Source organism: Lipotes vexillifer, unplaced genomic scaffold (assembly GCF_000442215.2).
Source record: "Lipotes vexillifer unplaced genomic scaffold, Lipotes_vexillifer_v1.1 scaffold1124, whole genome shotgun sequence".
In the NCBI taxonomy this organism is placed as follows: Eukaryota; Metazoa; Chordata; class Mammalia; order Artiodactyla; family Lipotidae; genus Lipotes; species Lipotes vexillifer.
This window is the reverse complement of record NW_006774211.1, coordinates 267830-293528: the sequence shown is the minus strand read 5'-3', so window position 1 is coordinate 293528 and position 25699 is coordinate 267830. Positions and strand designations below refer to the sequence as shown.

The 25699-nt window shown below is 40.2% G+C and overlaps 1 protein-coding gene across 3 annotated transcripts in view; it reads left to right on the top strand.

Annotated features, from left to right (window-relative positions):
- The window catches only part of SNCAIP (synuclein alpha interacting protein), a 156678-nt gene that overhangs the window by 103726 nt on the left and 27253 nt on the right, over window positions 1-25699 (top strand). For 2 of the 3 annotated variants that reach the window (XM_007449034.1, XM_007449035.1), the window contains 3 exons: window positions 11323-12188; window positions 13851-14030; window positions 20494-20607. In XM_007449034.1, coding sequence (XP_007449096.1) covers window positions 11323-12188; window positions 13851-14030; window positions 20494-20607 — 1160 coding nt within the window. The remainder of the gene's footprint in view (window positions 1-11322; window positions 12189-13850; window positions 14031-20493; window positions 20608-25699) is intronic. The other variant, XM_007449036.1, reaches the window with a different exon arrangement.

Below are 25699 nucleotides of genomic sequence, written 5' to 3'. Positions count from 1 at the left end.
TGCTGAAAGTGTATCCTTTTTCTTTTGTCTCCCAGTGGGCAGTTTCTTCCCATTTAAAATGAGCACGCTTTGTCCACATACCTTCTTTGCCCTGACTCTTCCCCTCAAAAAAAAAAAATCACTAAAAAACTCAAGTAATAGAAACAGAATCCTAGAATCTCATAGTTGAAGGATCCTCAGAGAGAGTAAAGAATCATCTCCAAAAGTCCAGACCCTTCTGTGGCATCGATTGCTCAGGCCCTTGCATCTCACAGTGCACTCCTAGACCGGAACCAGCACCATCAGCATCACTGGGAAGCCTGTTAGAAATGCAGACTCTGAGGCCTTACCAGACTCCAGAATCAGAATCTGTATCTTGGCAAGCTCTCCAGGTGACTCATTTGTATATATTCGATTTTGAGAAGTGCTGACTTAGGCCACCTTTGGTGCTAATCCATCGTCCCTGATGAGGTATCATGTCACTCTGTGCTCAGAATCAAGCAATAGTTCCCCAAGATGGTTCTCAAGATACACAGTGGGAAACTCTCTTAGTGGGAAACTCTTACTTGGTCTTCAAGCACTCTTCTCCTGGATCAGCAAGCTTCCTCGCATGCTGCTCTCATCCTGCTTTCTGCCTGCCAGTCTCATCAGGGGACCTCCTTCGGTTCCTCAGATGTGCTGTGTTCTTTCACGTGACACGTCCTTCCTTCTCTCCTTTCGCCTCCAAGGTCACCTCCTCACAGCCCTTCACCCTACTCCCGCAACCACCACTGTTCAGTAGAAATGTAGTGTAGGCCGTTTCCATAATTTAAACTTCTTCTAGTAGTCATATTAAAAAATATAAGTAGATGAGGTTAATTTAATAATCCCTTATATTTATCCCAATAAATCAAAACTATTATCACTTTGATATGTACCACCAGCCACATTTTAAGTGCCTAATAGCCACAGGTGTCTAGTGGCTCCTATTTGGACAGTGCAAGCCTAGATTATATTAGGACCCCTCTCCCAACTTACTATATGATCTCCCAGCTCCCTGTACTTTTCAACCTCTTTAAATATCTGTTTTAAAAATTATTGGTAATGTAGTTTAATATCAGTTTTCTCTAGTAGACTAAATAAAATCTCTTTTGGGTAATTTTGTTCATTATGGTATCTCCAGTGCCTACTGCTGGTGCTACATACACATCTGAGGTAGAATGGATGATTGAATGTGTAAAGAGGTGAAAAGGAAGCCGACTTCTTTGGGTTTTGTATCATAATTGAGCTTTGGGACAGCTGCTTTGCTTCTCTTCATTTGGTTTGACACTTTTGATATTCTCTGGATATTTGATTCCTCTTTTATCTGCACCGTACAAACACTCTCTAATTATTTCCTGTCTTAAAAAACGAGCAAACAATACTGCTCTGGTGGTTCCACCCTAATTCTCTGCTCCTTTTTCTTCCCACCCCAGGCCCCACTTATAGCCAACATGCTTTAGAGAGTTAACGGAACCGCGATCTGTAGTCCTCCACCTCCTGTTCACCTTAAATATCTCCAGTATGGCTTCCACCTCTTTTGGGAAGGTCACGAGTTCCAGTTGGTCACATCCGTTGACACTGCTGTTCTCATCTTGCTTGGCATTGCTGTGTTACTTGAGGCTCTTGGCCGTGCCTTTCTGGAAATGTTCCCCTCCCATGGCTTTGTGATACCACCTCACTCCTTGTTTTTCTTCTAACACTCTGACATCTCCTTAGTCTCCTTTGCAACTCCTCTCCTTTCTCTACTTGACCTTTACGTATCCAAGTGGTATGGAAGTATTCAGTAGGATCCTTTCTCCTCTCAGTCTCTCTCTGGGTTGATAGCTCATTCATTCTCATGGCTTCAGATGCCCCCTACTTGCTGCTGCTACTCACCTCATCACTCTAGCCTCCTAATTAATGACCCACACGATATCTCCATTGGATGCCTTGTGGAATTATGAAGAGGAATTCTTGAATCCCCATCCCCAACCTGTTCCTCCTCAGACCCCCCCTCAGCTATCAGCACTCAGTTTACTGAAACATCCACTCGGGGGCCGAAGCCAGGATTCTGCCTCTCCCTCATCTCCACCTCCATCTATCAGCAGGTCCTGAGTCGTCTGTGCTCAAAGGCTATCCCCATCTGTCCACTTATCTCCATCTCAACAGCCCCCAGCCAGGCCGGGCCACCTTTATGCTTCATTGGGTTAACAACCATGAACTAATACTTTGACTTCTTTCTTCACCATCAATCCTTGCCACCCCATATTTCCCCCAGAGGAAGCACAAGGATATAGTTTTAAATGTAAAGCAGAGCATTTCATCCTCTGTGAAGCCCCCCTAATAATACCCCATTTCACTTAAAATATAACCCAAACTCCTTTTTGTGGTCCATAAAACCCTCAAATGAGTCGGCCCCTGACAACCTCCCCCAACTTCATCTTTGATCTCCTTCGCCCTAGCTTACTCTGCTCTAGATAGAAGAACTATGGAGCCTGCCAGATTCTCTCCTGCGTTAGGCGTTTGAGAATGGGCTTCCTTCTACCCATATCTTCACAGAATCGTCTTTTCTCTTGTATTTTCCCCCAGATCCTCATAACTGTCTTCTTCTCATCCTCAGGTCTTGGCTTACATGTCATCTCCATGGTAAGGCTTCTCAGCTGTTCTCCATTCCAGGACCCTACTTGTTTCCATCAAAGCACTCTGCATTTTGTAATTTCTCATTCATCTGTATACTTGCTTGACTATCTGCTTGCCCCATAAGGACGGTGATTATGTCTATTTCATTCCCCTCTGTACCCCTACAGCCATGTGCACAGAGAACATTCAGCAGATGTTTGTGGAATTGAGTGGACCCTGTAAGAGTCTTTTAGCATTCTGCCAATTACTTTAGCACTTCTGAACAAGCTCTATTATATTCCTATATGTCTTGCTTATATTGGAAAGAAATTGCCACCTTTAACCAGCTGAAAGAATTAGCAGCTGAAATCAGAACAAATTTTCTGTGATAAGATGACTCTAAATTTAGGCTGATGCCGCTAAAGATAAACAAAGTATGGAAATTCTTCCACTCAACTGTTTCTAAGAAAAGTTGTTATTAAAAACCATTTTCCTAATGTTACTTCATAGTCAGTGGTTACCAAAATCTCAGCAGAGAGTACAGTTTGGGATTTAGCTTAAAATGAATCTGAAATGAGTACAACCAGGTTTTACTACTGGTTTCTGGAATTCCATTGCCTACATGTGACCCAAATAGAGAAAATGTGAATTGCATGTTTAGGGAATAATTTTAATTTTGATAAGGCAGTTTTGCGGTGTTATGGAGAAAGTTGGAGTCAGGGAACCTCAGTCCTGGTTGAGCAGTCAGCATAGTATGTAATTTTCCACATAACACTTGAAACTCCCTCAGTTCGCATTTATTTTCAAGTGAGAATACGGAAGCACTGCTCATCCATCCTCCGGAGTTGTTGTAAAAACGTCTAGTGACATCATTACACTTGACTTGTGGTCAGAAACATAGGAAGTTTTATGCAAATATATTGTATTCATAATTTTAACGATGGAGGACATTTTAGGAAAATTCCAATTAATAAATAGCATTTGGAGGAACTTTTAAAACACACGTAAGTGTTTTGGTTTTTTTCATTGTTTGTAACAGTGCCTGAGAAGCAAGCGTGTACCAAACGGCAGTAGGAAAGGAGTCAGCGCGGCTCTGCCAGGCTCTGTCCTGCAGGGGCCTGTATCTGCACTTTGCTGTGTCCCTGCACCTGCCCTGTCCTCTCTGCAGCCTGTAACGGAGAACTCCACCTGGCCACCAGCTTGCTTGGGCGGACCCCACGGGGCTGCCCAGAGGAAGAGGAGGCTGCAGGCTGGGCTAGTTCTTCCTCCCATTTCTCCTCCCCTCCAGACCTTGAGGCACATCCCTCTCAAAGTGGGACTAGGTTTCATACACTTACCACTTTGTTTCTGGAAAGTAGAATTCATTTAATATTTTGTAAAAAAAAACAAACAAACAAAAAACACTCATGCACCCTAAAGATATATACCCCCTTTTCTCTTCTTGTGTCTAAAGTTGTATTCCTAATGTGGATACATGACTGCACATAGAGGAGAAAAATAAACATTTTACTGACGGCATTCTGGGAGCCATCTGTTGGAGCTGGCTAGTAGAGGGTAGAGGATAGGGATTTTTCAAACCTCCCCCATCTGCCTCTTGTTCCCTTAGCAAGGAGCAGTATCTTGGTGTTTCCTGCCCTTGACAGATCAGCACTGTAGAACATTGCCACCTTCAGTTAAAACTGGTAAGCGTGGTTCTGCACTTTCCAGAAACCACACTGAGCAAGTTCTCCCCTGGTTCCACACTTCTCTGCTTGATGAGCCTCTGCACCATCCTTGGATGTGTATCTCTCTCTATAATTCAGCACTGAGAAAGGAAAAAACAGAAAGGAAATCTGGTAATGGGCCTGGAGTGGATGTGAGACTTAATCCACTCAAGAGGTTTCTTTCTGATGTCAGAGTGAAGGTCAGCATGCTTTTTAGGTGATAGAATAACTCTGAAACCATATGCTTTCTTCAGAATCACTCATTTGTCTTCTATGGGAACCATACTTTCAAGGCCCAAAGGTTTAAAGTTGTCAAAATATTTGAGTCTGATTTCATGATAGAACATGCATCTTTGGTGAAGAAATATCTTTTCTACCCAAGGTAGTAAGGGCTTTTGAGTATTTCTGTCAGTTTTTACACAATAAAGAAATGGGTGCAGATGGGGTACAAAGTGATGTGAGCAGGTCTTGACAGTTCTGGGTTGGGCTGGGAATTAGGAAACTTGGGAAATTATGAAATTGGGAAACTGGGAAATCTGACTTTCTACAGCTGCTTTATATCAGTAGCCACTTAGGAAGTTTAGAACCACATCAATGAATCTTTTCCAATAATATTTTAACATCTCAATGTGAATAAATCATTGGTTGATATTTTTATAAGAAAGTCCTCTGTACTTGCCCTTCAGCCTCACAACACCATCAATAAAGGGTCTGTGACACCAATGAAAGGGATGAGCAAACAACTCCATGCGAACATTTCTCACACCCACTGGCTCTTCCCAACATCATGGCCTGACACAGTACCCCAGGTTCAGTTAACCCAACCCTTTCTTGGATCAGGTTCCAATCTAGTCTCCAAGGGTGGTACAGAAGAGCACCCAGCAAGTAGTCTTCACTCAGGCTCCATACCCGTCTTCTTCTTGTCATGAGATAAGTATACCTGTCACCACGCCTTAGAACCTGAAGTGTTTGTGATGAGTAAGCCCACGATGGATTTCATTTACATCGGATTAAGGAAACTCTTGACTCTAGCATTGACCCTCCTAATCATCTTTCACAACGTCCCTCTCTTAGGTATAAAAATGGAAGGAAATGGAATCCTGGAGAACTTAGAAGTCATGTCCTTGAAGGTGCCTAGGTTTCCAGCAGCTGTAGATGTGAAGTTCATTGTTGTGTACATTTTAAGGCAATTACAGCTAAAGCTGACCATTTTGTTTCTCAAGGAAAAGAGTATTCCTTTCACTTCTAACAATAAATAGTAGGAAAACAGTATTTTATCCTAAAGACACATCCTTTTCTTCCTCTTCTTGATGTCTAAAGCTGATTTTCTAATATGGACACAAAACTCCATATTTAGAAGTAAAATAGGCAGTTTGGGAGCCAGCACTGACGTTCAGTCTTGAAAATTGGATCCACCGTTGCAATAGCAAACTGTACATTATCTTCCTAAGAAAATACTAATGTATCAGTCCCAAGAGCCAAAGAGTTGTTCTGTGTCAGCAATCAGCTTAGCCTCATAATTATAAATTTGTGAGGATCTGTTGAAATACATGGATCCAGAAGAATTATAGTGTTTCATAGTGAGTCATTCAGAATAAAGACCCCTGTTATTTGTAGACATTCCATACAGTCATAGAAATTTAGAGGTGAGTCAGGTCTTAGCAATCATGTGTCTAACCCCTTTATTTTACAGATGAAGACGTTTTGGCTTAGAACTTAGGAAATACATGAAAATACTTTAATATGCAGCACATCTTCAGTAGCTTTACCAAGACTGTCTTTGAAATATTCAACACACTCAGTGTGTCCAAAATGTGGCGAGAGTGACTCATTGTGACAAGACTCATACGTATTTTGTATACTTTGCATCTTTGGTCTAGCATATTCCTTTGTTCCTTCTTCCCCCCTCCTGCTCCCTCCCTCCCCCTTCATTCATTTATTCTTTAAAAGGTTTAGCCCTTGAGCCCCAATATCTGTGAGATGCTGTGCTAGACAGAGGGCTGGTTATAAACACAAGGAGGTTCACAAGCCATCATTGCCCTTGAGGGACTCTCAAGAGAGAAGGTGAGACAGATGCATGAGTGAATTGTTGAAACAGAGCTTTATAAATGCGTGACTCTAGGTATGGGCAGATGTATCTCAGGACACTGAGAAGCGAAGGACAACAATTCCCTGGGAAAGTCAGAGGAAATGCACCAAGGAGGAACACCTGAGGGGAATCCTGGCAGATGAGCTTCCATCTCAGGCAGAGAAGGCAGCAAAGGTGTCGTAGGAGAGGGCAAACTTGCCCAAAGGCAGGAGAAGAGAAGGAAAGACCTGGGGTATCCAGAAGGGGGTGAGTTTAGCGATGGAAATGCAGAGAAAAATTAGTGATGTGGGAATGGTGGTGCTGAGATGAGAAGATAAATTAGAAAATAAATAAAAGAGCTGATAGCTACCATGATGAAGAATTTAGCTACTATCCTGAAAGTCAGGGTTTCCCAAAGCTTAGTTGTTTAAGTATTATTTCCACAACCTCTCTTATTTTTGTTTGACCTGTAAACCACTTGTACTATTATTTTTAACTTATTTTTCTAAAACCATTTACTTTTAAGCATATTTGTTTTTGGAAGAAACTTTATGTCAGTGTTGTAAGTAAAAAATCAATGTCACTTGCAGTAAATTCAAGGGCATCATTAAAATGAATGTGATGAAAATAAAGCATTTCTGCTAACTCTTTGCTTATGAAAGTCTCTGAGCTAAAGGCCCACAGTTTCATTATTCTGAAGGGAGTTTGTAAGTTTGGGAGAGTAGTTAAAGTCACTGTAGCACCAAACTGAGAGTCCTTAAATTAATTAAGAGGAAGAAAGAGTTGAAAGGTATATAGCTTGCTTACTCTCTAAGTCAGGGGGATTTATGGTTCCTGTGCACCATCTTAGATATTGCAGGGGTATGTGTCCCACATAGGGGGAAATATTGTTTTAGGCAGTACAAGGCCTCTTCAAGGTTTTTGAGCTAAGAAGTGACAAAATCAGACTTATCTAAAGAGGGGATTACTCAGGATCAAAAGGGAAACCAAAGAAGAAAAGAAACCCTGCAGGGGCTGTGGAAAGGTCTAGTCAGTATAATAAGATGAATAGAGGGACCAGATTAGGGATGAGGGGTAGGAATGCCTTGGAGATGGATTGCTTGGGAGGCTGCATACATGGTCATGTGATTCAGGCCAGGTATATGAGGAAGACGTTTAAGGAAGACAGAGTAGAGTGTGTGTGCGCATATGCGCGCGTGTGTGTGCGCATATGTGTGTGTGTTTGTGTTTTGGATGAGGAGGGGGAAGGCAAGAAGCAGGTGAGGGTAGGGGTGATAAGACCGCTGGATCAGAACATGCTACCTGTTACACATAACGTGCACATCCCAGACTCACATTAAATGCTTGTTGAATAAATGGTGACCTGTGGATGGTCATCAGGCAACTGGAAATACCCTGCTGGAGATCAGAGACGTTCCAAATGCCCAGTTAGATTGGAAGAGGGAACTGTGGTCTACAAATCAACCCCGAATGCATTGCCATTTACCTACTGACCATTTTAGAAACTTTGTGCCGTAATCAGGTAGACAGGTTTAAGGTATATTGGGCATGTTTATGTTCATAAGATGTTAAAAATGAATCCACTCACCCAAAAAAGTCACGAAGAGCCTATTCATGTAAAGCAATTTGCTGGGTGCTTTGAGTGATAGAGAGGTAAATTAGACACAGACTGTTCTCACAGAGCTTGTAAAGATCTCATAAAATAATCGATAAAATTTTCTGGGATTTAAAGTTTAACATGTGAAGTATTAATTCATGATTTCCAGGAAACAATTTTAGCCTCAAAATCTTCCTGTAAGCCCTAGTTAGTCTGATCTTTGTTTCCATGCATTATAAGAAGTGTTTCATGGGGTCGGGGTAGAACAACAGTATAAGTGGAATTTTTGGTAGACTTACAGAATCGTAAGTGAAAATCTTGCCTGTCATTAAGGACCCTTTTACTTGTGTTGTGCTTAAAATACCCATTTTCCCAGCTTAGGAGAAATAAACTAATTGAGTTTTATCTTTTATATATATATATATATATATATATATATATATATATATATATAATTGTCCTCCTCAGACAGGTATATGATATAGTAATAAATTAGAGCATTCTCACAAAAACCTGTTATCTAATCCACTTTTCATAACTGGGATTTTTTTCCAGGTAGTCAAGACACAGACTGGAAAGCACAGATTTCCCTCTCAGCCTAAAAAAGAGTGATAGGTTTGAATAAGGAGGACAACAAACCTAATGTTGATGCCCCTTCTTCAGTTTCTAGGCTCTTCTGTGGAAAGAAGTGTTTTCATAAGACTCAGACAGAATTCATTTCCATAGAGCATTCTTAATGGCTCCTGTCAGAACAAAACAGCTGGGAAACATATGGTATCCATTTCCCTGTATCACTTGGAAAAAATTTCACATGTAAATACAGCCAACATAAAAGAGTAGCCCTTTGAACCCACGACCTTATACGATACATAAATATATTGGTACAGTGCTCTCGTTGTATTGGCCCACTAAGTTATGTGGCTTTAAAAATTTTTTATTGCATTCTGAGATGCACATTATCAAGAAGTTTCCAAAAAATGAAGGTAATTGGAAAATACCAGCAAATACTATCCCTAATAAGTATGTATCTCAGAAATGTTAAGAAATATATATATTTTTTTCCTACTATATTTTAAGGTTTTCAGAAAATTGATGGATAAAATTTAAGGCATATTTACATTTATAAACTCTGTGTCCACTATTTTTCTGTTGGTTTAAATAAGTAAGTAACCATATATTCTTGAAAGGAAGAGAGAAAGACTTGGCAAAAATTTCTGGCAGGCCTTAATTTTTTTTAGCTTTACATTTTGAGGGAGAAAAGGACATATAAAAGATAGAAAGACTTTTAAATTTATAATGGGACAACAGGAATTCGTCTTTGCCTTTGCCTATTTACATTTCATAAATAACTAGAAAATCTAGCTCTCATTGCTGATTACCACTCCTCTGAGTTTATTAACAGGACTTTTGTCCCCTGTGAAATTAAGCTGTAAATCCCTGAGAAGGATGCTCTTTGGGCATTTAAAAAGAAATTTAATGTGTTGGACAAAGTGAGATTCAAATTCAAATACTAGCACTTGTTAATTGTCTGCTCTGTGCCAAGTACTGTATACAACTGAGAACCAGAGCCAGCAGGAGACGAGAGAAGCAGCAGCTTAAGAGCATCTAGACACCTTCTTTCCCTTTTGGAACATTCTCTGTTAATACCTGTTTCTTACTGGACAGAATCCAGGCCTCCCTCCACAGCTCACAGTATTCTCTTAGATTCCCAAAAGTCCTCAGAGAAGGACCGCTTCGTGCAGACCCTCTGAAACCACAAGCAAAATTGTGGTCCATTTGTAGTAAAGAACTCACCCACCAAGAAATAGGTACGTAGCATTTAGGCTTAGAACACTCACTCTCACCTCCTTATTTTGGTTCCAGAACTTATCTGAATCCTTTTGGAACACATAGCAGTAGGATGAAGAATGACCAAGGGTCTAAATTTGGGGAACGTTTCATAATTTATATGCTGCTTTCATCCCAAGAATCAATGGTAGCCAGGGACTGTTGCAGAAGTTACAGACCTGAGTACACCCTCGTCTTAGCTCCTTTACTTTTTGGTTGTGCTCCATAGCAAAGAACAGACACAAACACATGCTTTGGGGTTAAATACTTCCCACCTGCTGTTGTTGCAGAAGAGGAGAGAGCGATGGGAGATGCCTAGTTAGAGGGCATGTCCTGAAACCTAACCCCTTTGATGGGGGATGGTGTAACCTCAGTGGGAAGGGAGTAGGAATCTGTAAACTGGTGGGCTGCAAGCTACCAAGAGTGCGGGGTCATCTTCATAGTCAAGGGAGTGTCCCAGAGAGGAGGTGGTGTTATCGAGGCTGAGGGAGGAAGGGGCAGCCGTCACATGAGGCCACCGCACTGCAGAAGGAGTTGGTGCTTACCTTTCACCTCCCGTTACACTCCGTCTCAGCCAGGCACTCGGACGCAGACTATACAGTCTTCATCTAAACTTTGCAAGAAATGAGAAGAAAAACAAATAGTCTGCCTACTTCACCCTCCCTTTGCACCTTCCTTCTCCTCCTGTTCATTTCCTGCTTTCCAAATGACCGAGGGCAGCAGTGACTCTTAAAGAGCACGTTCCTGTGTGAAGCTAGTGCGTTATGTTGCTGTGTCATACGCCAGAAAGTACTGTCGAATGCCCGTGAGTGATGGTTGACTGGAATACTCAGCCTGCGGTGGGATGAACTCAACCATGGCTTATCTCCCATGGTCCAGTCAGTCCTGACCACTTCATTCCTTCCTGTTCTTTCCCTAATCCACCTAACAAATCACCTAGGGAATCACCCAATAGGTATCAGTTTAAGTTTGCCCAGTATTAAACCGTTTATCCCTTCTTTCTCTGAGACGTCATCATAAGCTTTCAGAGTATACCCGTGCACGTGTGCACATATGCACGTACATCCCTTCTCTCCCTGGATTAGTTTGGAAGTTCGTTTAACACAAAGGATCCTATCCTCCAATTCTCTTTTTCAGGGTGATGGCAAGTATCAAAATACTATCAAGGAGGTGCCACCACCCAGGGAATAAACCTGAGTATCTGTCTGGGTTTGTTTTCTTTAGCTGTCTGCCTTCACTATTATTACTACTTGAATTAATTTTGAGCCAATATGTCACAACTTTCTTTTATCATTGACTGTTTTTCAATGGTAAGTATGAACCGTTTGTTTTATGATATACGTTCTCTCTTAATTCGTCCCCTTTGAGCTTCGTCCTTAATTCGTCCCCGGGCTTCCTTTGAGCATTACTTGAGTGGACCATGTCTGCCTGCGTGGCCACGCTATTTTCAGTGTTTCAGACAGTCCCCTATTTTAATTTATTTTAAAACAGTTTTTAATAGTCCCCTCTTTTAATTTATTTTAAAACAGTTTCTAGCTCTAGCTGGAATTGCAGTGTCTCAACTCTTATTACAAACACACAGAAGCCCACGGGAATCGCCGAGGTATACAGTAAGTTCCGCCCAGTGAAGCGAGTGTCCCCACTGAAACATCAGCCAGAGACTCTGGAGAACAATGAAAGTGATGACCAAAAGAACCAGAAGGCAGAGTACCAGAAAGGGAGTGATTCTGACCCCGGCCCCCAACCTGAGGAGCTCAGCCCCAGAGATGGAGAGAGCAGCCCTCAAAGTAAGAGCACGGAGCCCAGCCCCTTGCTGGGCGAACTGGAGCATTATGACCTCGACATGGATGAGATTCTGGATGTGCCTTACATTAAATCCAGTCAACAGCTTGCCTCTTTTGCCAAGGTGACTTCAGAAAAAAGAATTTTGGGTTTATGCACAAGCATCAATGGCCTTTCTAGCAAAGCCTGTTCTACAGGAAATGCTGAGAACTCACTGTCCAACATGACACCATTTTGTGTTCTCTCTCCTGTGAAAAGCCCTCACTTGAGAAAAACATCCTCTGTCGTCCGTGACCAGCAGAAGCTCTCCACTGAAGAATCCGAGAGTTCTCCTCTGGTTAAATGTGGCTCTGCCTATGAGCCTGAAAACCAGAGTAAGGACTTCCCAAATAAGACCTTTAGTGAGCCCCATGGTCGAAAAGTTGACAAGGCAATGCCAGACTGCCAGCTCAGGGCCTTCCATCTGCAGTCCTCAGCACCAGACCCCAAACTAGAGGAGCAGATCGGTGGCATGAACTGGACCAGCTCCCAAGGCCTAGAAGAAAGGAGTGAGTACCTGAAAAAAGTAAAAAGCATCCTGAACATCGTTAAAGAAGGTCAAATATCTCTCCTGGTAAGTATGAATTAATTCCGTATACATAATAACAATCTAGAGACTCCAGTCTTACCAGCTCCATTCATTAGTAACGGAATGATGATGCTTTTGTTCTAATTTTTGTTCAATCTCTACTTGTGGCTTTGGTTGGGAGATGTGACTTTTGAGTTTTAAAATTATAAGTTAGGTGGTTAGCACAAGGAAAAACAATTGGCTATAGAGGGGAGTGTTATTTCACTTGAACTTTACCTGAATTCAACTGGAATAAGGACACAGAGTCTAAAACAAAAACAAAACGAAAAAAGCCCAGCATTTTCTTTAATATGAATCTTAATGTCTTTCTTTTTTGCTTTTCAAATGGTTCCCAACGCTCTCACTCAGTTATTTGTGGGGATGTCAGTTCCTTGCTGATGGGGGACCTGCCAGATACATGAACAGAGGGTCTTCTGTTTTATCCTGATCATTATTCAGAAGACTTGGACCAGGATGTTTGAAAGCATTTGCAGATAGAAACTTACCCTGGAGCTTGACTGCCCTCTGACCCACATGGAGTTTTTTTTTTAGTTCCAGGTCTGCATGTCTAGGGAGAATGAAGAAGCTTTTCCAAAGACTCTAGACACAGAGTAAATATGATGTAAGAAAAGTCTGTTCTGCTTAGGCTCAGAGAAAACTAAACTGCAGTCACATTCCATCTGCCTACGTTGTTCTTTCCTGGCTTCCAGACTTGGATCAAACAGTAGTAAGCCTGAGCTGACGCTGTGGTGTTAATTAAAGTCTCATTCAAGAAAATCATCACATCTTGGCAGTGTGATCCTACTTAGGGTAGAGCCATGAGTAGATAAGTATAATGCGCTTGGTCTGTTATCACACATCTTAGTGTTATAATAGGATGATATGATTGAACAATTTTACTAAGTAAGGTAATATGTTTTTCATCTCCTGAAGATGTCTTTTCCATTTCTCCTGGCTCTTCCTCTCTGTTTCTCCTTGGTTCATTCCTTTCTTTTGTCTTTCCCGTGTTTTTGTGTTTCCCAAGTGATAAGACCTCTCAGTTTTACCCAGTCTTTATCAACGAGTTTATACTCAGGGGACTAAACTTCACTAGAGGTGAGGGAACCAAAGGCCAGGTAGCCTCCAGATGCCCCAGGAGTTTGTTTAGGGATGAAAGTGTCTAGAGGTACCCGTGGGAGCATTGTCTGCAGCACTCATCACGTAGCTTGCCATCACAGCCAGCTCTCCGTAGTTCAAGGCAATGCAGATGGTTAAGACAGGTAGTTCATTCATTTAACGAACCTACAACAGGGAATAAAACACAGCCTGTCCCTCAGAACTTAGCAGGAGTAGAGGAGACAGACAGGGAAGCTGCCAGTTACCGTTAAGTGTCATCGCAGTTGTTAGAAAGCCAGCTTGGAACTGCTACAGACTTGCTGACTCCTGTCTGTCACATGTCTCCCATGAAGATAAGTCACTTGAGCATTCATGTTCTGAGGCGCAGTCTAACAAAAATGTCATTGAAAGTCATTAGAATTAATTGCAAGGAGCTCTGACTTATTAGATCCCCATGGCTGCCACCAGAGCTTCTGGGAGCTCATCTCGTCTTCCCAGTGCCCAGAGCAAAACCTCCATAGCATCTCCTTGTGATTTATTGACTTAAGTTTTCTCCTCTCACTCTGTGTTCAGCCACACCTAGCTGCCGACAATCTAGACAAAATTCATGATGAAAGCGGAAACAATCTCTTACACATTGCCGCAGCACAGGGACATGCAGAATGTCTGCAGCATCTCACGTCTTTGATGGGAGAAGATTGCCTCAACGAGCGAAATGTGGAGAAGTTGACTCCAGCGGGCCTGGCCATCAAGGTGACTGGTTGGGGGCCGGGCCCTCCACAGCTAAAAGCTGGGTTTCTATCTTTGAAGATTCCTAGTAAGTTTCAGTGTTAGAATGGAGGGAGAGAAGAGTGATATACCAAGCAAACAGCAAATGAAGCTATTGTATTTAAAAGGTTAATCATTTCAGTCACTAGCTGCTTTGAGATTTTGAGACTATATTCCAGTTTAGGGTAATCTTCAAATCAGCTAATAAAGAGAAAGGAAAATGATCTGTTGCCATTCTGAGAATTTTTGTCATTCTTAACCACCCCTGGATCTGTGTGAGGCTGTTTCATTTTTTCCTAATGTGAGTATAATGATCAAGACAAATGAGGAAAAGGTGTATTATAAGGGATGCTAGCACTCAGAAGTATTTCAGACAATGAAGTGGACTTCTAATGGATTACATCTCAAGTTTAAACGTCTGCAGTATCAGGAGTTGTTTAGAATATCAGTGCCGAGTTTGCGTTTGGCTCTTGCAGAGTACAGTATGTTATCTGTCAAAAACTCCACAAATTAATGTCGACTGGGATAGAGTTAAAACCTAGAAACTGTGGTACAGGAAAACGTCTTTTATAGCACTGCAGTGAGTGCCTCTGTAAAATATAACACATCACTAGAAGGTTAACTATTAAACTAAAATTACTTTTAAGATCTTTGGTAAATAACTGTGGAATTCAGTCACATTTATTAATAAGCCAGAAGTGAAGTTTAGGGAAATATAATACATCTTGTGCTTCTGCATATGTACTTTACTTAATAGTTATGTCTTCTAAAAGCTGAATAATCATAATTTTTATAAAAGGAATTATACTGAAATTTACTAGGGGAACTTGCTGGTTAAAGAAGTCTACTTGTGAATTCCCTGAAGAACGTGTTATATTTGAAAAACAAGCAGTTTCCTTCCCCAGTATACCTCTTATGCAAATCTGAATTTTTGTGTCTTCAATTTATTTATCATTCAGCAAAGATTGAAAAGTTGTTTTCTGTTTTATTTAATGTTACTCAGTGATTAGCTTTTTTGATCAAATAAGAAATCCATGACCCCAGTGAATATCATTTTCCTTTAGTTGTAAATGATGCTATGTCAGATTAAGAGCTGAACTGCAGGCAGCTATCAAGAAGAAAGAGAAATGAAACATGAAGTCAAAGTCAAGCATAGTGGAGTTCAGCAATGTGTACGAGTCCACCAGGTACTGTGTTAAGCTGCTGGCAAAACAAATATAAATGAGACATAGTCCCTTTTCTTAAGGAACTGATAGCCTGGTGGATAACGCAGGTAAATTATCAGTAATACAAGTGCAGGATGGCGAATTCAGGATCTAGTCCCATTTCAGAATCCTGTAGGAAGGCAGGAGTTGGGTTTGGTAATCAGTGGGCATGTGTCAGTGATGACTAAAATATTCTTGCAATGCCAGTGATTGTTGACATTTGCCTTGCCGTTTTAGTATTTATAAAATACAGTTCTCATTAGTTTTCCTGACTAATGGTGCATTTTGAATATATTCTAACTACATAGTTGGATGAAATTTTCTTGTTAATTTATATGCCCGAGTGCTTGTTCTGATAGGGTAGGGATCTTCCGAGTAGGAAGGTACATAAGAAATTTAGTGGTCATTAAGCCAACCCTGGGTAAACTCCTTCTATGGTATCCATATTAAGTGTTAATTCATTCTTAAGCTGCTCCAGTCAACATAGGATCCCCATCATACAATCAGCATGCAAACTTAAACAATAAATTTTTTTTTTGCTTCAATGAAGAACATACATCAAGCCCACAGGACTCAAAAGCTCTTATAGTTTTGCAGTCTCAGGCTTTTCATACTTTACTTCTGGACAATGATCTGAGAACTGGAAGTATTCTTTTACTCCTTTATTTAATCTAGAGTTTACAAAAGCAGTAAATACAAATATTTTATAATATATGCCACCCTCTTTGGCGGTCTGTCCTGACACATGTCCTGCCTCAGTCCAGTAGTGTATTGTGATGGACATTGATGAAATTGAGGGAGTGCTAAGAGGTCATCATTCTTCCATTTTAGGACCTTGTTTTGAACACTAGTAACTAACTGGTGGTATTTCACCTCCTTAAGCACAGTTCTGAGAACCCTGCTGTCATTAAAGAAAACAAACTTAGTACAAATGGGCAGAAGTTGCTCAGATAATATGTGTTGGCTGACAGGAAGCAGAGTCAGAGACAAGGTATCAAATAAAAAGATTACATTAGAAAAGGGGCCCTGAAGTCATACCAAGGCTTAAGAACATCTCCCCACACTGTTAAGCTCCTTAAATATGGAACATCATAAGTTCTTGCCAGCTACATGCAGACTTTATTGAGTGCTTTCTGGGGACCCAACACTAGATACTGTGGGAGTTCAACAGGCATTATTAAGTACCCTTTGGCAACAGTTAAGCAAAATAATTGTAAAGAAAGATTTCTAAAAGGTGAGAACAGTCTGTTTTCTAGAATGGAGCCAGCACAAGAAATTACTTTAGAATCTAAACGGGTTTGGAACGAAATAACCTTGATTCTCTTTTTATTTCTGAGTCAGCCCAAAGACAAAATGCTGGTCTGGTGAGAAAACATATAACCTACTGATACTCCTTTTTAACATACAGTGAGTGACCCAAGTCTCAGGGACTTCAGCAGGCAAAAAATCTCCCACTAGAATCTACTAACATTTTTTGTTTTCTTGGTATTTCTAATAATGGCAAGTGACACTGCTTTCAAACTCATAGTAGTGATATAGTATTTCCTTTTCCCTCTCTAGCAACTTTTTATTTGTTTAAACGTTTCCTTGAGTAACTAAACCTAACACACATCTAACAGAACATTCTCCCCAACAGCAGCAGAATATGCATTTTTCTCAAGTGCATATGAAATAGTCTCCATGATAGACCATATGTTAGGTCATAAGACAGATCTCAATAAATTTAAAAGGATTAAAATCATACAAAGTATGTCCTTCCACCATAATGAAATACAATTAGGTATTAATAACAGAAGGGAATTTAAGGTATTCACAAGTATATAGAATTAACACACCTCAAAATAATAATTGTATCAAAAGAGAAATTACAACGGAAATTGTAAGCTATTTAGAGATGAATGAACATGCAACATGCCAACATTTAAGCATGCTGCTAAAGCAATGCTTGGAGGGAAATTTATAGTTGTAAATGCATATGTTTAAAAAAGAAGCAGGGGCTTCCTCCCTGGTGGCGCAGTGGTTGAGAGTCCGCCTGCCGATGCAGGGGACACGGGTTCGTGCCCCGGTCCACGAGGATCCCGCATGCCGCAGAGCAGCTGAGCCCGTGAGCCTCGGCCGCTGAGCCTGCGCGTCCGGAGCCCGTGCTCCGCAACGGGAGAGGCCACAACAGTGAGAGGCCCGCGTACTGCAAAAAATAATAATAATAATAAAAATAAAAAATAAATTAAAAAAAGAAAGAGGAGGACAAGGAGGAGGAGGAAGATCTCAAATTATTAGCCTCATCTACCTCAAGAAACTAGAAAAATAAAGCAAACTAAATTCAAAGCAAGAAGGAAGAAAATTAAAATTTTTTCAAGCAAAAATAAATGAAATAGAGAATAGAAAAATAAGAGAAAATCAACAAAACTAAATTTCGTCTCATAAAAAGATTTTTAAAAATTAACAAGCCTTTAGTTAGACTGACCAAAAAAGAGAGAGAGAGAAAGAAAGAGAAGGCTCAAATTACTAAAATCAGAACTATTGCCTCATATTTTTGTGTTCTGTGTAAATATCCATTGCTGTAAATTGTCTTGCCTCATAGACGCTTTCTTTATTCAGAGGGAATGAAGCACGTTGTGTCAGTGGGGTTTTTAAAATTCTGGGGACTTCCCTGGTGGCTCAGTGGTTAAGAATCCGCCTGCCAATGCAGGGGACACGGGTTCGAGCCCTGGTCCGCGAGGATCCCGCATGCCGCAGAGCAGCTGAGCCCGTGAGCCTCGGCCGCTGAGCCTGCGCGTCCGGAGCCCGTGCTCCGCAACGGGAGAGGCCACAACAGTGAGAGGCCCGCGTACTGCAAAAAATAATAATAATAATAAAAATAAAAAATAAATTAAAAAAAGAAAGAGGAGGACAAGGAGGAGGAGGAAGATCTCAAATTATTAGCCTCATCTACCTCAAGAAACTAGAAAAATAAAGCAAACTAAATTCAAAGCAAGAAGGAAGAAAATTAAAATTTTTTCAAGCAAAAATAAATGAAATAGAGAATAGAAAAATAAGAGAAAATCAACAAAACTAAATTTCGTCTCATAAAAAGATTTTTAAAAATTAACAAGCCTTTAGTTAGACTGACCAAAAAAGAGAGAGAGAGAAAGAAAGAGAAGGCTCAAATTACTAAAATCAGAACTATTGCCTCATATTTTTGTGTTCTGTGTAAATATCCATTGCTGTAAATTGTCTTGCCTCATAGACGCTTTCTTTATTCAGAGGGAATGAAGCACGTTGTGTCAGTGGGGTTTTTAAAATTCTCCTAAGAAACACTGCATGCTCAAATTGTGTAATTTAAGGAAAGTCTGTAATGAATGATTTATATACAAAAGGAGGGTGGGTGGACAGGGTTTAGGGAGGCCGTGAAGGAAAGTGCAGTATATTGGGGTCAGTAACAACCAGAGCACAGTTACCAACCCAGAGCCTGAAAGGGCAGGGGAAGGACCTTGAGATAGAGATGGTTGAGTAGAACTGCTGACTTTTGACCTTTGACTGGTGGCAGGACTCAGCAGACCAGTGGCACCTCCATAAAGGGGGAGTTGAGAACAAGGGGGACCTCAAACACACTCTCTTTTCCTGGTCTCCTGTTACTGCTTTCCATTAGCCAAACCCAGTCAGAAGCCAGGGGGCAAGGGAGCCAACACATACAGATCAGCCTCCTTGGGCAGAAAGGAGGGCAGAAACAGGAGGAGATAGATCTGAATGGGGCACCTGGAAGCTATTCAGCACACACCTGATCGTGCTAGATGGCCCAGTCAGAGAGAATTATTCTGCATGAATAGTTGGAAGTTGACTACTTGAAATTCCATTATCCAAATAGGAGTAAATGAAGAATGAGCAGATTACCTGCCCTGTCTTGTTTTTAGAATAGGTTTCCCTGACTTCATGCCCACAGTAGTTCTTTTCTCCTGTGCTAAGGTCCCATACCATGCAAACCAGGAAAGCAGTTGAATGTCTCATTTGTCTTATGGAGTTATTGTGAGGCTCTAAGAGAGCATTCTAATACAGTGTAAGGTGACATATTATGTGCTTAGTAAGCTGACATGCATCGCCTCATTTGATCTCTACAGTAACTCCATGAGGTAGCTGCTACTAACCCCTGCTATTTCATAGATGAGAAAATTGAGTATCAGAGAGATGAGGTAAGTTGTTCAAAGTCTCATAACTAAGTGGTGGATTAAGGGTTTAAATCCATTCCAAAGTCTGGGTCTTAATCACTAGGTTACATATGTCACGACTGCCTTCCTGGTTTGCACAGTGTGGGATCCAAGCACAGGAGAACAGGGCTACTGTGGGCATGAAATCAGAGAAGCCTTCAGTGAAAGTAGCATTTGAGCCAGTGTAATAGGATTATTTTCCTTTTCTTTATTTTGGACTCCTAACATGCTAACTTATCAAGAGAAAAAGCAGAGTTAATGGATAAACAAATTGTGGTATATTTGTACAATGGAATACTTCTCAGCAATAAAAAGGAATAAACTATTTCCAAGCACTAGCTTGGGTGAATCTCAGAAGCATTATGTTGGGTGAAAGAAGCCAGATGCAAAATAGTACATACTCTATTCTGCTGTGATAGGAATCATAGTGGTCGCCTGGGCAAAGGTGAGGCGTATGAGAGCAAAGGAGTACTAGAAATGTGGGCGTGTGGTGGAAATGTTCTACATCTTGATTGGAGTTGCAGTTAACAAGAGAATATATTTGTCAAAATTCATGAAACTGTACTTTAAAAAGAGTATATTTTATAGTTCGCAAATTATACATCAATAAATTGATTTTAAAATAACTGATGAGGGCCTCCCTGGTGGCGCAGTGGTTGAGAGTCCGCCTGCCGATGCAGGGGATACGGGTTCGTGCCCCGGTCCGGGAGGTTCCCACATGCCGCGGAGCGGCTGGGCCCGTGAGCCATGGCCGCTGAGCTTGCGCGTCCGGCAACGGGAAAGGCTACGACAGTGAGAGGCCCACATATGGCAAAAAAAATAAAAATAAAAATAACTGATGAAATTATGAAAATGTATTAAGTAAAAATTATGCAGTTGATTTAGAGTCAAAATTACTGTTCAGAAATATAATAGGTGATATACATTTATTGTAAATGAATTAAGCCAGATATAAAAGCCAAAATTCATATGATTTTTCCCTTGGTAAAATTACCACCTGTGAGGTTATTTTTTCAAACCTGAATTACCTTAAATTTCTTTTTTTTTTTCTTTTTAATCTAGAATGGTCAATTGGAGTGCGTACGCTGGATGGTGAGTGAAACAGAAGCCATTGCTGAATTGAGTTGTTCTAAGGATTTTCCAAGCCTTATTCATTACGCAGGTTGCTTCGGCCAGGTATGAAGAAAGTTTTAATTATCTTCTATTTGCATGCTATGTAATCTAGCTCTCTTTAAATTTTTAGTCCATCAAAATCCAAACATAAAAAAGCATCAAAAATGTATTCAAAGATTTATAAGCAGTGATATTCATTGCAGCATTTTTTATATGAAAGAAATGTTTTAAACACCTAAATATTCCAGACAGGATATTGGATAAATAATGAAGCAACATCCACATGATGGAATTTTACAGAAAAATATTCATTATATAATATTGAATTAAAATGTATAATACAAAACTGTTCCTGTAATTTGGTACCAACTTTGAATTTTGGAGAGAGAGAAAGAGAAATAGATAATAAAACTAGAAAAAACTATGTCACAACTTGTTTTTATAGTAATTATCACTCAGGGTAGAATTATAAGTGGCTTTTATTTTCTTTCTTATATTTTTCACTTTTTTCCAAATTTCCTACAATAAATTTAACTTTTGTCAAAAGGAAAAATGATAGATTTTCCTGAAACCAAAATTAGGAAGAAAATCTTTGGTATGGCATTAATCGAGGAAGTCTCCGTCCATTAAAGATAACTAATCACACTAACTAAATGAGTCTCAGTTACAACCAGTTTCTGTGTTAGGAAATCCCAGTGTGAGTAACTGATGTACACAGATCACAATCGAGTGTATGCAGTAAAAAATCATCACTAACTGCCTTTGAGAAGGGTGAGTATAAATTATCTTTTTTAAAAAAAATTGGAACCACAAAATGCCAATCTCAGTCTTAAAAAAATATAAATAAAGTCAGCACTGTATTAAAATAGATTTAATCACATTTGTTTGTGGCAAAGAAAATTGCTTCTCATGCATATAACCTTATCCCTTTGGCTTCATAAATTTCCCAGTGGCAGTAAATTGCGGTATTGTCAACAAGAGATTATGCTTTTTCAAGCATGACAATCTAAAATTTTAAAAATAGACTCCTAGAATATTACCACAGCCTTTCTTCAGGGGGAGTCATGTTAGGTGATAGTTTATTTTGTGCCATGGTAACTTCAATTAATATATATGTAATGTTTCCTATATGTACCAAGCACCATGCCATTGGATTTTGTGTACATTATTGGGCTTATGCCTTAAAACAACCTTATTGGATTCTGTTGTTTTTATCCCCATTCTATAGATGAGGAGACTGAAAAAAGAAATCTTAAGTGGCTTGCATGTGGTCTAATGGCTAGTAAGAGCAAAGGCTGGATCTCAACTCCGGTCCTTTGGCTTTGGGACCAGATTCTGTTTTTCCTCCATTTGTGTAGATAATTTGTATAGTTTGTTTACAGTGGCACGGATACAGCTGCAGAAGTCCTTTTTTACAATTTTATCTAACAATACGTTGTGATATTTGGAGTATCTTAACACAGCTCGTATGAAATTCATGGAATGAAGAAAGGAGCAGGAAGAACATTTAAAATTTGTAAAAGCCAATGTCTTTGAAATAATTACTCCGTTTTCTTTGTGTGTTGTATTTATGAGCTCCAGTCATGGTGCTCTACAAACAAATGTAAGAATTAATAAGATTTGTTAAGATGCCCTTTTTTTTGCTTAGACTGGCAAAGGGGAGAATAGTATTTTCACATGACCAAAAGAATCATTAAGACAATAGTCTTCATAAATCATTCTCAGTATAAAACAAAATTTTATTTATTCTCAAATTGTCTGAGTAATTGTTTCATACCCCTGATTTCATTTGCTTATGTAAAGCCTAAAGAGGAATTTCAGATATCAGTGAAAAGGCTGACTGCACTTTTGGAAGAGCTTGCCAAAGAAAAGGAGGAAAGGATTGCACTGCTGTTCTGAGACTTTAAGTCAATAATTGGGCATCCGGCCTTCTTTGTCCTGAGCAAAGTTGCTTATATGTGCCAGTTTCTCTCTTCAGCTCTCACAGCAGGCTTCTCATAATTTTGAAGCTATTGGGACAGAACAAAAGAAAGTGCCATTTCTGGGACTGGTTGGGTGATCGTGTAGTTTGCTTGGCTGGACTAGAGGAAAATATGGAAATTAGTGACCTATGTGAAGAGCCACGTCAAACCTTTGCTTCATGTTCGTATCAGTCTTCAGATTGTTATTTCAAGCTGATAAGCATTTTTAATGACCTCAAGTATAGCAAGGCACTCCAGCAGTGCCTTCAGGAGAGCATTCCTAACTACGCAGAAAATGTAGAAGGCCATTAGGACTGCAAATTCTGCCCAGCCATCCTACATCCGCCGCTACCACTTATGTAACAGATAACCTGTGGAGATGCTGAACTTGGAACCATTACAAGGCTAATATTTTCACAAGGAAGACTGTTATTGAACAGTTTTCTAATGGATTCAGCACATGCAGGTTTTTCTACATCAAGCAGGCACTTGAGTGTGTTCTGGTTTTGTTTCTTCAGTAAATACCTTTGGAAAGGATAGTACAGAGGAAAATTCCTCTCTTGGTTTATTTTAGTTGCCCTCTGCCCCTCCTATAGTTTCTTAAAAAATGAGCTCCATTTGACTCGCAATTTGTGTCCTTTTACTGGTTAAAATTACCTTTAAGGGCTCCAGAACCGCAGGGTAGCCAGCAGTTTTTAGTGGTCTTCTGGAGTGATAGATCTTTGGGTGATAGGAATTGATTTTCCTCCTCTTGACACACCAGATCTCGGAGGGGGCAGTTATTTCATTCCCTGATTGTACCTAGCAGAACCGGCCACATGGAGCATGAAGGTGAAAGCATGAGGGACGCTCAGGGAATGAGCAGGGGCATCCTCGGATGGGCCTGCTTTGCTGTCCCTTGAGAGAGATGCTTGTTGGCGAAACAATTGAGACAGAATTGTCTCAAGTCAAAGTCACCGCCTGTGTAACTTGGGCAGTTTTATTCGAACATGAAGGTTCAGATGGTCTCGTCCAGGATCCCAGCAAAGTTCTTGCCCTCAGGTGCTTGGGGGCTCCGGCCTGTTTTGCATTGGTCACTGGTTCAGTGGGCTCTCTGATACTTTCAACATCAAACTTATCATTTTGTTTCTGAATCTTTCATGTGACTTTTGTCCAAGGAGTTTTGCTACGGAAACAGCAGGAACCATAGCATTAAGCATTTACCAAGAAAGAGCACATTTGCCTACACTATGTTCATTCTCCATTTTAAATGTTTGCCCTGATACAGATCAAAAACAAAACAAAGAGCACTTTTTCAAAAAAGAAAAAGCTCAGCAGTTCCTACGAATAGTCATGAACAGTGATAGGCATGCTGGTGAGGGGGTTCCTTCCACAGGCTGTGTTATTGTTTTTCCACGGTTTACTTTAAAAAGGGGAAATATTCTGTTGACTTTATTGTTTCATTGTCATGGGGTAGAAATATTCTGTTGACTTTATTGTTTCATTGTCATGGGGTAGAAAAAAGTAAACAACACTGAAAGGGTTATGATGGCAGATGAAAGCAAACTGAAAAATCTTTGAATGGCACAAGCATTCATCTGCTCTCCAAGGACCTTTGAAAAAGCTTAACCAACACAGAGCTCCACAACCCACAGACTGACAGTTAATGTGATTTCTGTGACCCAGGGGTTGGAAAGGGAGTGTGTCCTTTATGGAGTCAGGGGTCATGGGGCAACGAGCCATGGTGGATATTCATACTCAGAAGACAGAGAACATTAGCTCCTGAGTCTGAGTTTAAATCCTAGCCCTACCCTTACTAGCTCAGTAGCCTTGCATACGTTTACATTTTTTAAAAAAAGAAAAGATCTCCCTGGACCTCAGTTTCCTCATCTTTAAAATGGAGATAATAGAACCTTCTTTACAGGGTTACTCTGAGGTCCAAATGAGAAAAGCCACATGAAGCATTGCCCACTGCCAGCACATATTAGACACTAGGTAAATGTTGGCTATTATGGTTATTGGATACCTTCCACTTTATTATTTTTATTTCTATAAATATTATTTAGTATATTTATTTCACTATGAGTGAAGTATCAGAGAAATTTGGCAAAGAATTATTTAGGCCTTAACCTATTTAATCAATTCTTAGATGTATTTTTTTTTTCACATTTTACTGTCTCTAGATTCTACATTTATCTTACAGTAAATGACAATGTGAGATTATTGCTGGCCATCCTTTTACATTTGAACGTGTCAAAAACTGGAGTGAATCTTATAATTGATGGCACGTTAGATCTGATAACCTATGATCACAGACGAAGCTGCTTCCTTTAGAACTTATGGTTGTAACAAAACTGTAGACATTTTATTGATACCAGTAATAAACCTGTGGCATAGTTTTCAATTAGATTTTTAATTAGACTGTCCAGCAAATCTCATAAATTAACATGCATTAATTGCCGCTTTAAATAAATTGCATTGCCTTTAAGAACATGCAAAATACAACATTAAAACAGGTTACCAAAAGAGCAGAAAATCTCGAGAAGAGGAAACTAGTACATGAAGTAGGTTTCAAGTTGTTAGATGTAAGTTGAATGGGTAGGTGGGTGTGTGGGTGATTGTGTGGAATGTCAGTTGGAGAGGCATTCTGTAAAACAGAAATAATACAGAAGAGCCAGCCCATCCATGGGACTGCATTGGATGTTCTCTGAAAGCAGTGCCTATGGGAAAATGAAGATCTGAAGTTACATTCTTCCTTTAACATCTTCCTGATACACACACACACGTACACACACATACACACCACGCACACACTGGTGGGGGGCAGAGGAGAGAACCCGCGGAATGTCTAAAAGATAAAAGAAGAGGTGGGCATCATTGCATGTATATCTATAACACGTATTCATTTACAAGGGCCTTCTTAGTTGGAGAAAATAGCTGTATTTGTTCTGTTCTCCTCACTAGATATTTGTCAAATAAGTCACTGTTTAAATTGTAGGACTGTGGATCTCTGCTGGAATGTTCTCCAGAATCAGAGCAGAAAGCATTTCTCAGAGACTGGATGCTAAACACGCATTTACCCAAACCAAGGGATTCTAGCCATCTCCATGTCCCTCTCAGAAATCCTAAGTGGACAGCCAGCCCATCCCTTTGAGCAGTGCTTCTGTGCACCGTATCGTAGGGGAGATTGTCATTTCCATCGATTTCTCAGTGAA